The sequence below is a fragment of the Spinacia oleracea genome, chromosome 3, assembly GCF_020520425.1.
Source record: "Spinacia oleracea cultivar Varoflay chromosome 3, BTI_SOV_V1, whole genome shotgun sequence".
Lineage (NCBI taxonomy): Eukaryota > Viridiplantae > Streptophyta > Magnoliopsida > Caryophyllales > Amaranthaceae > Spinacia > Spinacia oleracea.
The window spans coordinates 121864535-121876288 of NC_079489.1; the positions used below are offsets into that span (position 1 = coordinate 121864535).

An 11754-nucleotide genomic window follows, 5' to 3' on the forward strand; every position below is an offset into this window, starting at 1 on the left:
AGCATTGTTGACATCAAGTTGACAAAGAATCCACCCCTTCATTGCAGCAAGTGCAATTACAACTCTAACAGTAGCCAATTTAGCAACTGGAGAGAAAGTTTGAGTGAAATCCCTCCCCTCAACTTGTTGATATCCAATAGCAACCAATCTTGCTTTGTGTTTATCAATTGTGTAATCTGGATTCAATTTTGTTCTATAAACCCATTTTGAACCAATAGCCTTTTTGTCCTTGGGTAGCACAGTAAGATCCCAAGTATTATTGCTCTCAAGAGCTTCTATTTCCTTGTCCATAGCCAAGATCCAATTTTCATCATCCTTAGCTTGATTGTAATGTTGAGGATCAGAAGAAGTGGAGCATACAGAGAAAGCAAGAGAATCCCAAACATCAAAGTTATGAAGAGCTAAATCAAGTAACCAATCAAATTCAGTTGAAGCTGTATGAGTGATGTGAGGCAGAATAGAATCAGCAGAAAATAACAAAGATTCACTGTCACTAGGAGCAGCCAAAGAAGTTCTATGAGGTACATAGCCTCCTACAAAATCAGTAAGAACTGAAGATGGTTTGATCTGTCTGGTAGATTGTCTGGTAGTTGGATTTGAAGGTAGAGTAATTGTATTAGAAGGTGGATGAGAATGGTCAGATTCTAAAGAATTAGAAGGAAAAGAAGGAGAAGAATGTGTGTTTGGGGAATCAGAATGTATAGAGTGATTGGAAAGAGTTGGAGATGACTGAGAGATAATAGGAGAGTTGGGAGAATTAATTGAATGATCAGAGTCATTGGTGTGATTTGGAAGAATAACAGTACTATCAGTACCAAAATGAACTAGAGAAGGAGGATTAATGACAGGAATAGAATCAGGTTTAAGACCATATGGGAAAATTGTCTCAAAAAATATCACATCCCTGGATATAAACACCTTGTGAGTATCAAGATCATAAAGTTTGAAACCTTTGTAGCCAGCAGGATATCCAATAAACAAACACCTTTTTGCCCTTGAATCAAATTTGTCCCTACCAATATGATTATTGTGAGCAAAACACAAGCAACCAAACACCCTTAAGGCATCATATGCAGGAGGTTTATTGAACAATACCTCAAAAGGAGTTTTCAAACCCAAAAGTTTAGAAGGAATTTTGTTGATTAGGTGAGTAGCAGCAAGTATACATTCTCCCCAGAATTTTTTAGGCAGACCTGCATGAAACCTTAAAGATCTAGCAATTTCAAGAAGGCTCCTGTGTTTTCTCTCAACCCTGCCATTTTGTTGAGGGACATATGGAACACTTCTTTCATGTATAATTCCCTTGTTTGCAAAAAGGCTCCTACATGACTCTTTCACAATTTCAGTACCATTGTCAGACCTGATTCTTTTAACTTTTGTGTTGAACTGAGTCTCAACCATGGATAGGAAATCAGAAACAATATTCTCAACTTGAAGTTTATTGTGTAAGAGATAAGTCCAAGTTGACCTACTGTGATCATCAAGTACGGTAAGAATGTAAGAGGCTCCATCTAGATTTTTAACCTTATAGGGCCCCCACAAATCCACATGAATCAAATCAAAACAGGCATTTGCTTTACTTGTACTGACAGAAAAAGGCAATTTGTGTTGTTTAGCTTTGTAACACATAATGCAATTGTATTCAGAAACACCTTTACAAAACTCAGAATTTACATGTTTCATTTTGGACAATGAGGGATGTCCTAATCTAGCATGGAGCATGTGTATCTTATTTGAATCCAACTCCCTAGCCATAGAAAAACCAGTAGCAGTTTTGTTTGGTAAAACAATCTTATTCTCATCAAGCTTATTTACATCAGTAATACTGGACACAGTATTGCAATATGGTTGCTGATGAAGGGTACCTTGGTCAGCAACACTTGATAATATGTTGTTTGAGGATGTAACAAAATAATACAGACCATTTGTCTTGTTTCCAGCACCAATTCATTCAGAACTAGCAGGGTCTTGGAAAACATATCCAGTAGCAGTGAATACAACTTTCACACCAGTATGTTCAATAAGTCTGCCAATGGATAATAGATTGTGCTTGAAACCTTTAACCAAAAGAACATTATGCAGGATCAATTTAGCACTGAGGACAGTATCTCCAATAGTATCAACAACTAATTGAGAACCATCTGGTAGTCCAACTTTAATAGGAGTCAAAAGTGTCCTAATATTGGTTAAAATAGTTTCATCATAGGTCATGTGATCACATGCACCAGAGTCAACAATCCACAGACATTCATTATGCATTTTATTTACAGCACAGTTGAATGAGTGAGAAAGAGTACCTGCATAATTGGCATAAGAGCAAGTAGCTCTAGTTGCATCAGTGTTTTGAGGTTGTTTGCTATTCATAACCTTCATAACTTCTTGGCAAATTGCATTCAGCATATCATTATTCAGTACTCCATTGTCACCATCAGTATTTCCCAAAGGTTCATCTCCAATATCAGCAGAGTAGTTGACATTAGCTGCAAGCCTACCACCAGTAGAATTACTCTGCTTGGAAGCCTTAATTGTGTTGTACCAGTCAGGATAGCCAATAAGCTTGAAACATTGATCAACTGTGTGTCCTTTTCCTTTGCAATGAGTATAGATACGATTCATCTTTTCCTTTTTGATTTCTTTCCAATCTTTCTTGCCAGTTCCTGTATTGTACTTCTGTAATTGAGATTGATTTCCTCTGTAAGACTGAGCAGCCATAGCACTGCTTGTCATAGCATTGCTTTCTGCAGTAGCACCACTTAGTTCTTTCTGTTTTTCTATTTGTTGTGTGATTGAGAAAACCTTGTTGATGCTAGGCAAAGGATCCATTGACAAAATATTTGTCACAGTGCTATCAAAACCTCCATTCAATCCAAGCAAGAATTTCATCATCTTATCTTCTTCCTCAAACTCAGCAACCTTTTTCATAAATTGACAGCTACATTGCAACATTGCTCCACATGTACAGCTAGGAAATGCTCTTAAATTTTGCATTTCATCCCACAGTTTCTTGAGCTTACCATAATAAGCCACAATAGTCATATTCTGCTGTGTCAGATTTTCAATTTCTTTCTTCAGTTGATACACTAATGGACCATTTGATTGTCCAAATCTCTCATTCAATTCACACCACAGATCAGCAGCATTATCAATGTAAACAAAATCATCAGCTAAATCATGATTCATTGAGCTTAAAATCCAGCTAACCACCATGAAATCAGTTCGTTTCCATCTCATATAATCTTTGTGATTTACAGCTGGTTTTGTTATTTCACCATTTATGAATCCTTCTTTATTTTTAGCTACTAAGGCACGTTTAACATTTCTACTCCATCTAACAAAATTCACACCAGTAAACAACACAGCAACCAATGAAGAAGTAGGATGATCAGAATTGGCAATGAAATATGGATCAGAATTGTCAGCATTACCTCCATTGTTGGTGTTGTTGTGCGAATTGTCACTTTCAGAATCAATAATCGCCATTTCAGAAGATCCAGAAGATCAAATTACTTCGAGCAATGCAAGAAATTTCGCAATCGCACACGCAAATCGCAAGAAATTTCGCACCAAAATTTCTGAAATCAAACACTCTTAGCTTTGATCTAAGGGCTGATCAGAAGAACTCAAATGAGCAAACCTAAATCTCAGAATCGAGATCACTGCTCTGATACCATATAGAATCTCAAGCAATTTGCAGAGGGAATTGGGAGAAGAGTTTATTTTTATTGAACAATATTCTCACACAAAACAGAAGAAAGCAGAACAAACTGCTTATATACAAAGCTAGAATAACAAACTCTCTAACAGAAATATAACTAACTGATATTCTGTTTTATAAAATTAATAAAATAATAAAATAAATATATTAATTCCTATAGAATCTAAAATATTTAACTTATATATCCTATTATACATGTTTAAAATAAAGGTAGGAAAATCTTAATATTCTAATTTGTTTCTTTTTTTATATCGATTACCTTATTTACATATTTTCATAGTAAAATTTTTGCATTGATAGTAAAAATATTATAATGATTCATAGCCTACGTGGCGCCTATTGGTACCAATTAAACTCCGACACGTAAGATTGCAACAACTAAATATTGTCGCAACTTGCGACCTTTATCATCACCCCATCAAAAGTATCAATGTCTTATATAGTTATACTCCTTCCGTTCCTAGTCTCAAACTATATTTCTCACTTTATTAACAAAGAAGGCTAAAAACAAAAAATAAAAATAACAAGCGGGTTGGTAATTTTGTATTTTTGCTTATTTAAATACTTCTTCCATTTTACATTATTGTGTAATTTGATGTTTCACGTTTGTCAATGAAATTTTTTAACCATAATACCTCTTAATTATACATTAGCTAAAATTATAAAAAGTTATTATTTTGAAATATATATTGAGAAAATCTGATAAGATCCCACATCATTATATAATTTCTTATCTACAAATCATAGCAAAATGATAAAAGAGAGTATGTAACAGTGTAAAATTGTAAATGATGCAATAATTAAAAAAATAAGGTAGGATTTAAATGGTACTTCCTCTATTCTTATTTATATGACACAACAGGATTTTGGACACTATTCACACAAGCTTATTTGATTTCATCTTGTGAACTATACTTTCAAAAAAACACAGTCGTGTGGGGTCTTATAATTAAATTCGTCCGAATAAATATATTTTAATATATCAACCTTTAATAATTTTTTCACATCCATAATGTTTGAAATCGTGCATTGGAAAATATGCCTAAATAATTGAAAAAGAACGGAAGAAATATGTGGTAAACTCAAAGAAGCGGACCGAAAACTAAACTGAGACAATTTTTTAAGGACGGAGGAGCAGGGATAGGTACCTGAATAGAGGGGACGTGACTTGAGTGAGAGTGCTGGTCATTATGAAGAACAGGAGAGAAAGATGAACAGACTTTAGTATTGAAAACAAGGCAATTTTGTATATGGCGCCAGTGGTTGTTATCAAGGACACGATTGCGAAGCCACTTGGAGTAGTTATACTTATAACTATTCTGATCAATGCCTTTGTTGCTAACTTCACTTTGGCTTCCTCGAGTGGGAGTGGTGGTAACGACCAGGGCAAAAACGGTGTAGCCCAACAAAACAAGAAATAGCACCAGCACTCCAAAGTTGATGCAGTTATCAGTAGATTGCCGAAGGTCTCCTCTGCCGCAGCTGAGGTTGAACATCAAACGAGCCAACGAAAGCAAGAGGAGGAAGATCCCGATCACGAGGAAGGGCTTGTTTAGGTGGCTTTCACACCTCGTGCTTGACTGGTGGTTCAGCCACGCTCCGGTCCATATCACTGGCACCGCCACCATCACCATTAGGAATAGTCTCAGGACTGTGCAATTACTTCTCCGTATAAACATTCTCTCGCGTGTGGTTTTGTTTCTTTGTTCTTAGCTTGCTAGTGAGTAGTGACTAGAGAAGAGAATTAGTAGAAAATCAAGATATCAAACGACCCAAGTATGTGTTTAAATTGTTTTTTTTATCGGATGTTTAAATTTTACTCTCTTATTAGGCGTACTTAGACCTGGCAAATGCATCGTTTGTATCGAGTTCGAATCGGGTCATTTTGAATCACTTTCACTTTGGATCGGGTTCGGGTATGGGCTGGGTCCATTCGGGTTTCGGGTTTAATTCAGTTTTTTGATGGAAAAAAAACCCGACATGTATCCGATCGAAAACAAATCCGACTTGTACCCGAAATGAGAAAAAACCCGACATGACCCGACCGAAAACAAACTCGACCTGCACTCGGGTGATAAAGTGATCCATCACAAGTTCACAACCCGACCTGGTCATGACCCGAAACCCGAGATGATCCGACTTGGACCCGACCTCGACCTGATGACCTGTTTTGACAGCTCTAGTGGTTAGTAGCGATTTCTCAAAAAAATATAGCGTGTTGTAGGATCCTAGGATCAAGTGGGCGATTTTATACTTGTGAAATATCAAATCAAGTGTAACACTCGCTACATTAAGTGAAGCTTGTTGTTAATTTTGAGGTCAATGGTCTTTCTTTAAACTAGTTTAATTAGCTAGGGCCTAGGGGTAATAACAAAATGCTTTACAGCGAGGATGGTTAAGAAATTCCATGTTTAGGTGGAAGTGTAATTATGATTTGTAAGGCGATGGATAATATATTAATTAGTTTTAGGCAAATTTGCGAAAGATAACCTTTTATATTTTTTTTTGCGAAAACAGACCTAAAACTAAAAAATTTTTGTGAAAGACAACCTGAATGCATTTTCAGGCATTGACCCACATTTTTCTGGTTTGACTTGGCATGTGCCGGTCACGTGAGGCCTAATTTTCTTATTTCCACCATTTTCCCTCATTTTTTTCCTCCCATATCAAAGCTACTTCCTTAAAACCTAAAAAAAAGAACATCTGGGAAGACAAAAAGAAGGTGAACGAACGCCATTAATGAAGCTCTGCAAACAACAAACTTCCATTGAATGTTGTAAGTCATTCAATTCCAAATGTCACTTTCTTTAACTACTTCAAATTATGTTTATTTTCCATTTTTAGGTAAAAAAATATGAACTTTTTGCACTCTTTTTGGGTAAAAACCCTAACTTTTCTTCATCAAAATTACACAAAATTAATGAACAAAACTTACCGAAATTAAGTTGTGGAGTGTCGAAAAGTGGTTAATTGAGAAGCAATTGAAGCAATTTCCTCAGAATGATTCAGGAACAAGATTGGGGGATTCGAAAATTTGGGGGAAGGAAGAACATAAAAGAAGAAAAATAAAGTTTGGGGGTTTTTTTAATTTTTGGTTCCAACTAAGTTTTAAGGGAGTGAAAGAGGGTGTACTTAGTAAAACCGGCCAAGTCAAACCGGAAAAATCTAGGTCAATGCCTGAAAATGCTTTCAGGTTGTATTTCGCAAATTTTATTTAGTTTTAGGTCTGTTTTCGCAAAAAAATTTATAAAAGGTTGTCTTTTGCAAAAAAGTGGTTAGAAAAGGTTGTCTTTCGCAAATTTGCCTTAGTTTTAATCCATAGGTAATTTATCCCTAATTAAATCCCTAAGTATTGCTATCTTAACAAGCTATTAAAAGTGGATCTTAATTAGTACGGAGTATTAAGACTAAGGCATCATCACTAACCTCTAAAACCTTCATTAGTCAGGCAAAGTATTCGTCCATCTATCAAAATGTTGGTCACCGCAACAGGTAACTGATATCCTTAGACCTTCTCTTAACTTCTTCAGTAATCTTTTAATTAATTAATTAATTAATTAATTTGAATGCAGTAATGGCGCAAGTGATAATGTATGGATCATATACAATGTGGTTGATGATGCCATACTTAACGGAGGTGTGGGATATGAGCATCGTGCAAGCAGCTGCTGTTATCAACATTTTTGATGGAATAGTTGCCATTCTTCCACTGTCCTTCAAAATTATACTTGATTCACTTCCTAATCCTATCATTGCAGATTATTGGATGCTTTTGTGGTGCGGTATTTCTAGCACTATTGTAAGCCTCTTTTCTATTCGCCGTCTCATTTTTTTAGTTTCTGGTCTTATCTATTCCCTCCGTCCTTGTTTATTTTTTACTTTTGGTATCATGTAAGCCATTTAACAACTAATTAATATTGATAAAAATTTCTCATTTTTTTATTTATACAATGCAAATTACTTTTTTTTTTATTTTGATGTGGTCTAAATTTTTCTAGTCAAGCCTGATTTGAGTGTCATGTTTTTTTTTGTTTTTTTTAACCTTTTCTGATATTATCCAGTGTCAAATTAATAAAATAAATAACGAGAATAAGGTAAAAAGAGCATAACTTTATATACTTACGGCTTCGCAATTGGTTTTAGAATGCTGGTCTCTCTCCAACCCATTTAACAATTAATGATTTGTTAATCAGTCCACCTCACCTTCAAAACATGGTCACATGACTCACATTTTAATCCTAAGTCTGTTTAGGGCCCAATTTGTGCAATGTGGAACTCACATGTGGGCTGATGTGCCTTGAATAGTTGAATCCTTGATTCATGTAGGAGGTGAAAAGGAGTATGAGTGCATAACTAGTTGACCACTAAGGACATGTGTATGATAGGATACTTGTAGATTACAAGTTTTAATCTTCCTTCTCTCATTTGTAATTAGTATTTATGTATTTTAGAAAGCACGTAAATCAATATTAATAAATTAATATTTATTATCTTAGAATGACTATCTCTTTATTTTCCTTAGAAAGTATTTTAACCAATTGTTTAATATTTATTGGAAGATTTTATCACAAATGGTCTGAAAATTAAGAAAATTGTAGAAAATATCTATGCAATCCAATTATTTGTGATGTTTGTCGTCAAATAAAAGTTACACATGTTATTCATCACGATTTTGGTTTAAAAATAATTAATTAATGGACAGTTTTATGAAAATAGTAATTTCTTTGGTCACATACTTTTTCTGGTTTTATAGATCATAGACTGACACTATCAAAGAAAAAAAAAATGTCACATTGTTAATATCCTTTGAAAGGTGTTTCTTGTAGTAATAAGTCATAAACAATTTAGTACTATGGAGTACATAATTTATTTATTTTTTAAAACAATTTCATGCATTATGATGGATGAGAATGATAGAACCTTCGTTGCATCAGTGCATTAACAATAACATATGATTAAAAACTGTATTAGAAAGGTCAATTATAATGTGAAAAATGTTATACAGACCAGAGTAGCAAATGACATATAAACATCATTTTCTTCTAACTCTTTAGTTTCTACAAAAATTGTAACAGAAAAATAAAGAACTTGATTAGTTATTACAGAGTAATAAAGAGTTTGAAAATATTAAGCAATAAAAGGGATAGATTGAAAACTTTAAAATGAAATGATAGATTGAGATCCACCAAGTGTGTGATAATTGTAAGATTGTAATTCGTAACTATAAAACAAAGTGATATTGTATTTGTATTATATAATTAGTAGGTATATATTCAACTACAACCGATAATAATGCTCTAACATGGTCATACATTCGAGCTCACATAATAGTGTGTTTTGAGTGATTAGTATGGGGAGGCGGTTAAGTGTATATAATAAACAAATGCTACTCATTTTTTGCTTCTTGAAAGGTAATTGACCGTATTATAGGTTTATTATTGTTATCCCCAAATTTAGCTTAATAATAAACTAATTATAATTGCAATAATCATATAGAATTATAGATGATTGAATTAATTTAATTAAATTAATTTAAGGCAAAATTTGTTATTAATTTAATTCTGAGCGAGAGTATAATAGACTATGATATAGAGGGACATTAAAAGTGTAATTACTAACTAAATTGACCTCAAAAATTCCCTTATAAAATGGAGATAATTTGTTTTGTCCTTAGCTTATATAATTCGCGGAAGAAAAACGGTACCTAAGATCAATCTAGAGCAAATAGTTTTAAGATAAAACTGTAGCTAGATAGACTATGATCAAGATCATACAGTCAGACTCTCTCTAAATTTAGTGGGTGTTTGATGTTTGTTTGTTTGTTGTAGGGTTTGTTGCTGGTAACAATGTCAACTCCCCCAGTACTTTCAAAAGCAATCGGTACATGTAATGAATACGAATCCAAATGCATAAGTCACACCCAAAGATCCCTTTTCTACGTCGGTCTAGCTCTCTTAGCCACAGGGATGGCTACTTGCCTCACATCACTAAGGCCATACATCTTCGAACGAGCGAAAATGATGAACATTAAGAAACCACAACATATATGGAACATAAGACAAGCACTTGTCCAAAACGTACCCAAAGAAACACTCTTACAACAACTTGTAGAAGCAAAATCATGTGTTGATCCAGCAACATTAAGGAATATAGCATATAGTTGGCCTACTGAGTTTTGGCTATATCGTTGCAACGGGGTGTTTACTGTTCTACTTGTAGTACTAGTCTTTTGGGTTATGCCTTGGTCTTTTAGGCTCGGAATTCCTGTCATAATCTTGTTTTTAGCCACTCTCTTGTTTGTTTCCAAGCCGTGGTACCATGTCCAAGGGGTGCTAATTATAAGTAGTAGCGAACCTCATGGAAAAACAGAGAAGAACTCATCAACAAATACCCTCAAAACTAAAACTATTGTAAAAACTCTGGTATGTAACTTTCCTATATGGTCTACCTTTGTGATTTGTGGGCTTGTCTCTTCAGTTGGAAACACCTATTTTATCGAGCAAGCTGGACAAATGGATGCAAAGCTCGGCCAATGGGAAGTCCCAACAGCCTTCTTTTTGTTATTCTACAAACTGGTAAACTTGTTCACGACTAGCCTATGTCAAAAATCTTTCAACTCGAAGAAATCTAAATGGATTACCATTTTTGCCATGGGGGTTTCCGTCTTATGCTGCTTAATTGCAGCATTAGTCGAGAATAAAAGGCTAGAGGTGGTGAAGTCCGACAACAACAACTCGGTTTCCTTAAGTATGTTTCTGATGGTACCACAGTTTTTCCTGTTGGGAGTCCTTGATGGAGCTTATAATTGTTGTGTGTTTGCGTTTTTCCAAGAAAGGTCTCCAAAGTCAGTAAAGAAGTACTTGAATAGCTTGATGCATTTTGTACTTGGACTAGGGATCCTTGGGAATGTGGTGTCAGTATATGTAGCAGGAAAAGTTAGCAGCAGAGGAGGAAGACAGAGTTGGTTTCAACACACACTTAACAAAAGTCGTCTTGACAAGTATTATTGGATGCTAGCAGTGTTGAGTGGAATCAATCTGGGTTTCTACTTGTTAGTAGCTTTATGTTACTCCAAGTTTATTAAGAAATCTGAGTCCGAGTCTCAGCCTGAGTCCGAAAATGAGGAGGATGTTGAAGAACTAGAGTTTAAGCGTTTGGATTGGTTTGATTTGTTGCCATTACGTCAATAATAATATAATTGTAGCTTATTTGTTTGTTTGATGAGAATAATCATATAATTGTAGCTTATTTGTTTGTGTGATGAGAATTAAATCCAAGTTAAAACGAGTGTAGTTGCATAAATAACTAGCTAGCTACGGGCTACTGATATTTCATTGTACTTTGCAATGCCTGCATACTCTCATAATATATGCAAGTCTTGATCCATACCAGATGAATTTACGAGGAAGTAAATTCGGCATGCTGTGATGTGTTTCAAAACACATCATAGGGGCAATTCTGTAAATACATTGAATTTCAATGGTACATGTTTTACTCGGAATGGTACTCTGTTTTTATCGTAATGGTACATGTTTTTATCGTAATGGTACTCCGTTTAACGAAATGGTACTTTCTTTTTAATGAATGGTACACAAAATACCCATGTGATGTGTTTTGAAACACATCACAACATGCCGAAATTCCGCTCCCTTTAATTTACACCTCAATAACGCTAGATAAAATTATATAAAGGATTTTTATTTTTGGTAACTTTTGTTTACCACTTTTGTGTTTTACTACTTATTACGGAGTATATAAGTTTTATGACTCGCTAAATGTCTAAATGTTGGTACCTTAACTTGCATTTCGGCGAAATTTCGGTCATGTGAGGTTTACTCACCGATTATTTTTCTTTTTCTCTTCTTGATTTTCCATATTTGAGTGCAATATGAACCTAACAAATTTTACTCAATTTTAATATATATTTGATTTATGAAATTCTCCAATTTTCGATCATATGAACCCTATACTATGTCACAAATTCTTATTTACAATGGGTGTACAATAAATATTGTACACCGAAGTAAAAGTTAACTCAA

The 11754-nt window shown here is 34.5% G+C and overlaps 1 protein-coding gene across 3 annotated transcripts; it reads left to right on the top strand.

Annotated features, from left to right (window-relative positions):
- Positions 1–6169: 6169 nt before the first annotated feature.
- Positions 6170–11193, top strand: LOC110786269 (protein NRT1/ PTR FAMILY 5.5). Of its 3 annotated transcripts, none has more exons than XM_021990803.2 (4): positions 6170–6491; positions 7160–7207; positions 7288–7514; positions 9544–11193. In XM_021990803.2, exons 1-4 carry the CDS (start codon positions 6455–6457, stop codon positions 10903–10905), a joined length of 1674 nt encoding a protein of 557 aa, XP_021846495.1. In that variant the 5' UTR covers positions 6170–6454; the 3' UTR covers positions 10906–11193. The 3 variants fall into 3 exon arrangements, with proteins under 3 accessions (XP_021846495.1, XP_021846498.1, XP_021846497.1); XM_021990805.2 differs by having other exon boundaries at positions 6376–6491; positions 7164–7207; XM_021990806.2 differs by lacking the exon at positions 7160–7207 and having other exon boundaries at positions 6173–6491; positions 9544–11192.
- The last annotated feature ends 561 nt before the right edge of the window (positions 11194–11754 follow it).

Coding starts and splice junctions, on each gene's coding strand:
- LOC110786269 (XM_021990803.2), top strand. CDS start 6,455: ATGAAGCTCTGCAAACAACAAACTTCCATTGAATGTT. Junction 6,492..7,159: donor ACAAACTTCCATTGAATGTT/GTAAGTCATTCA, acceptor AACCTTCATTAG/TCAGGCAAAGTATTCGTCCA. Junction 7,515..9,543: donor GCGGTATTTCTAGCACTATT/GTAAGCCTCTTT, acceptor TGTTTGTTGTAG/GGTTTGTTGCTGGTAACAAT.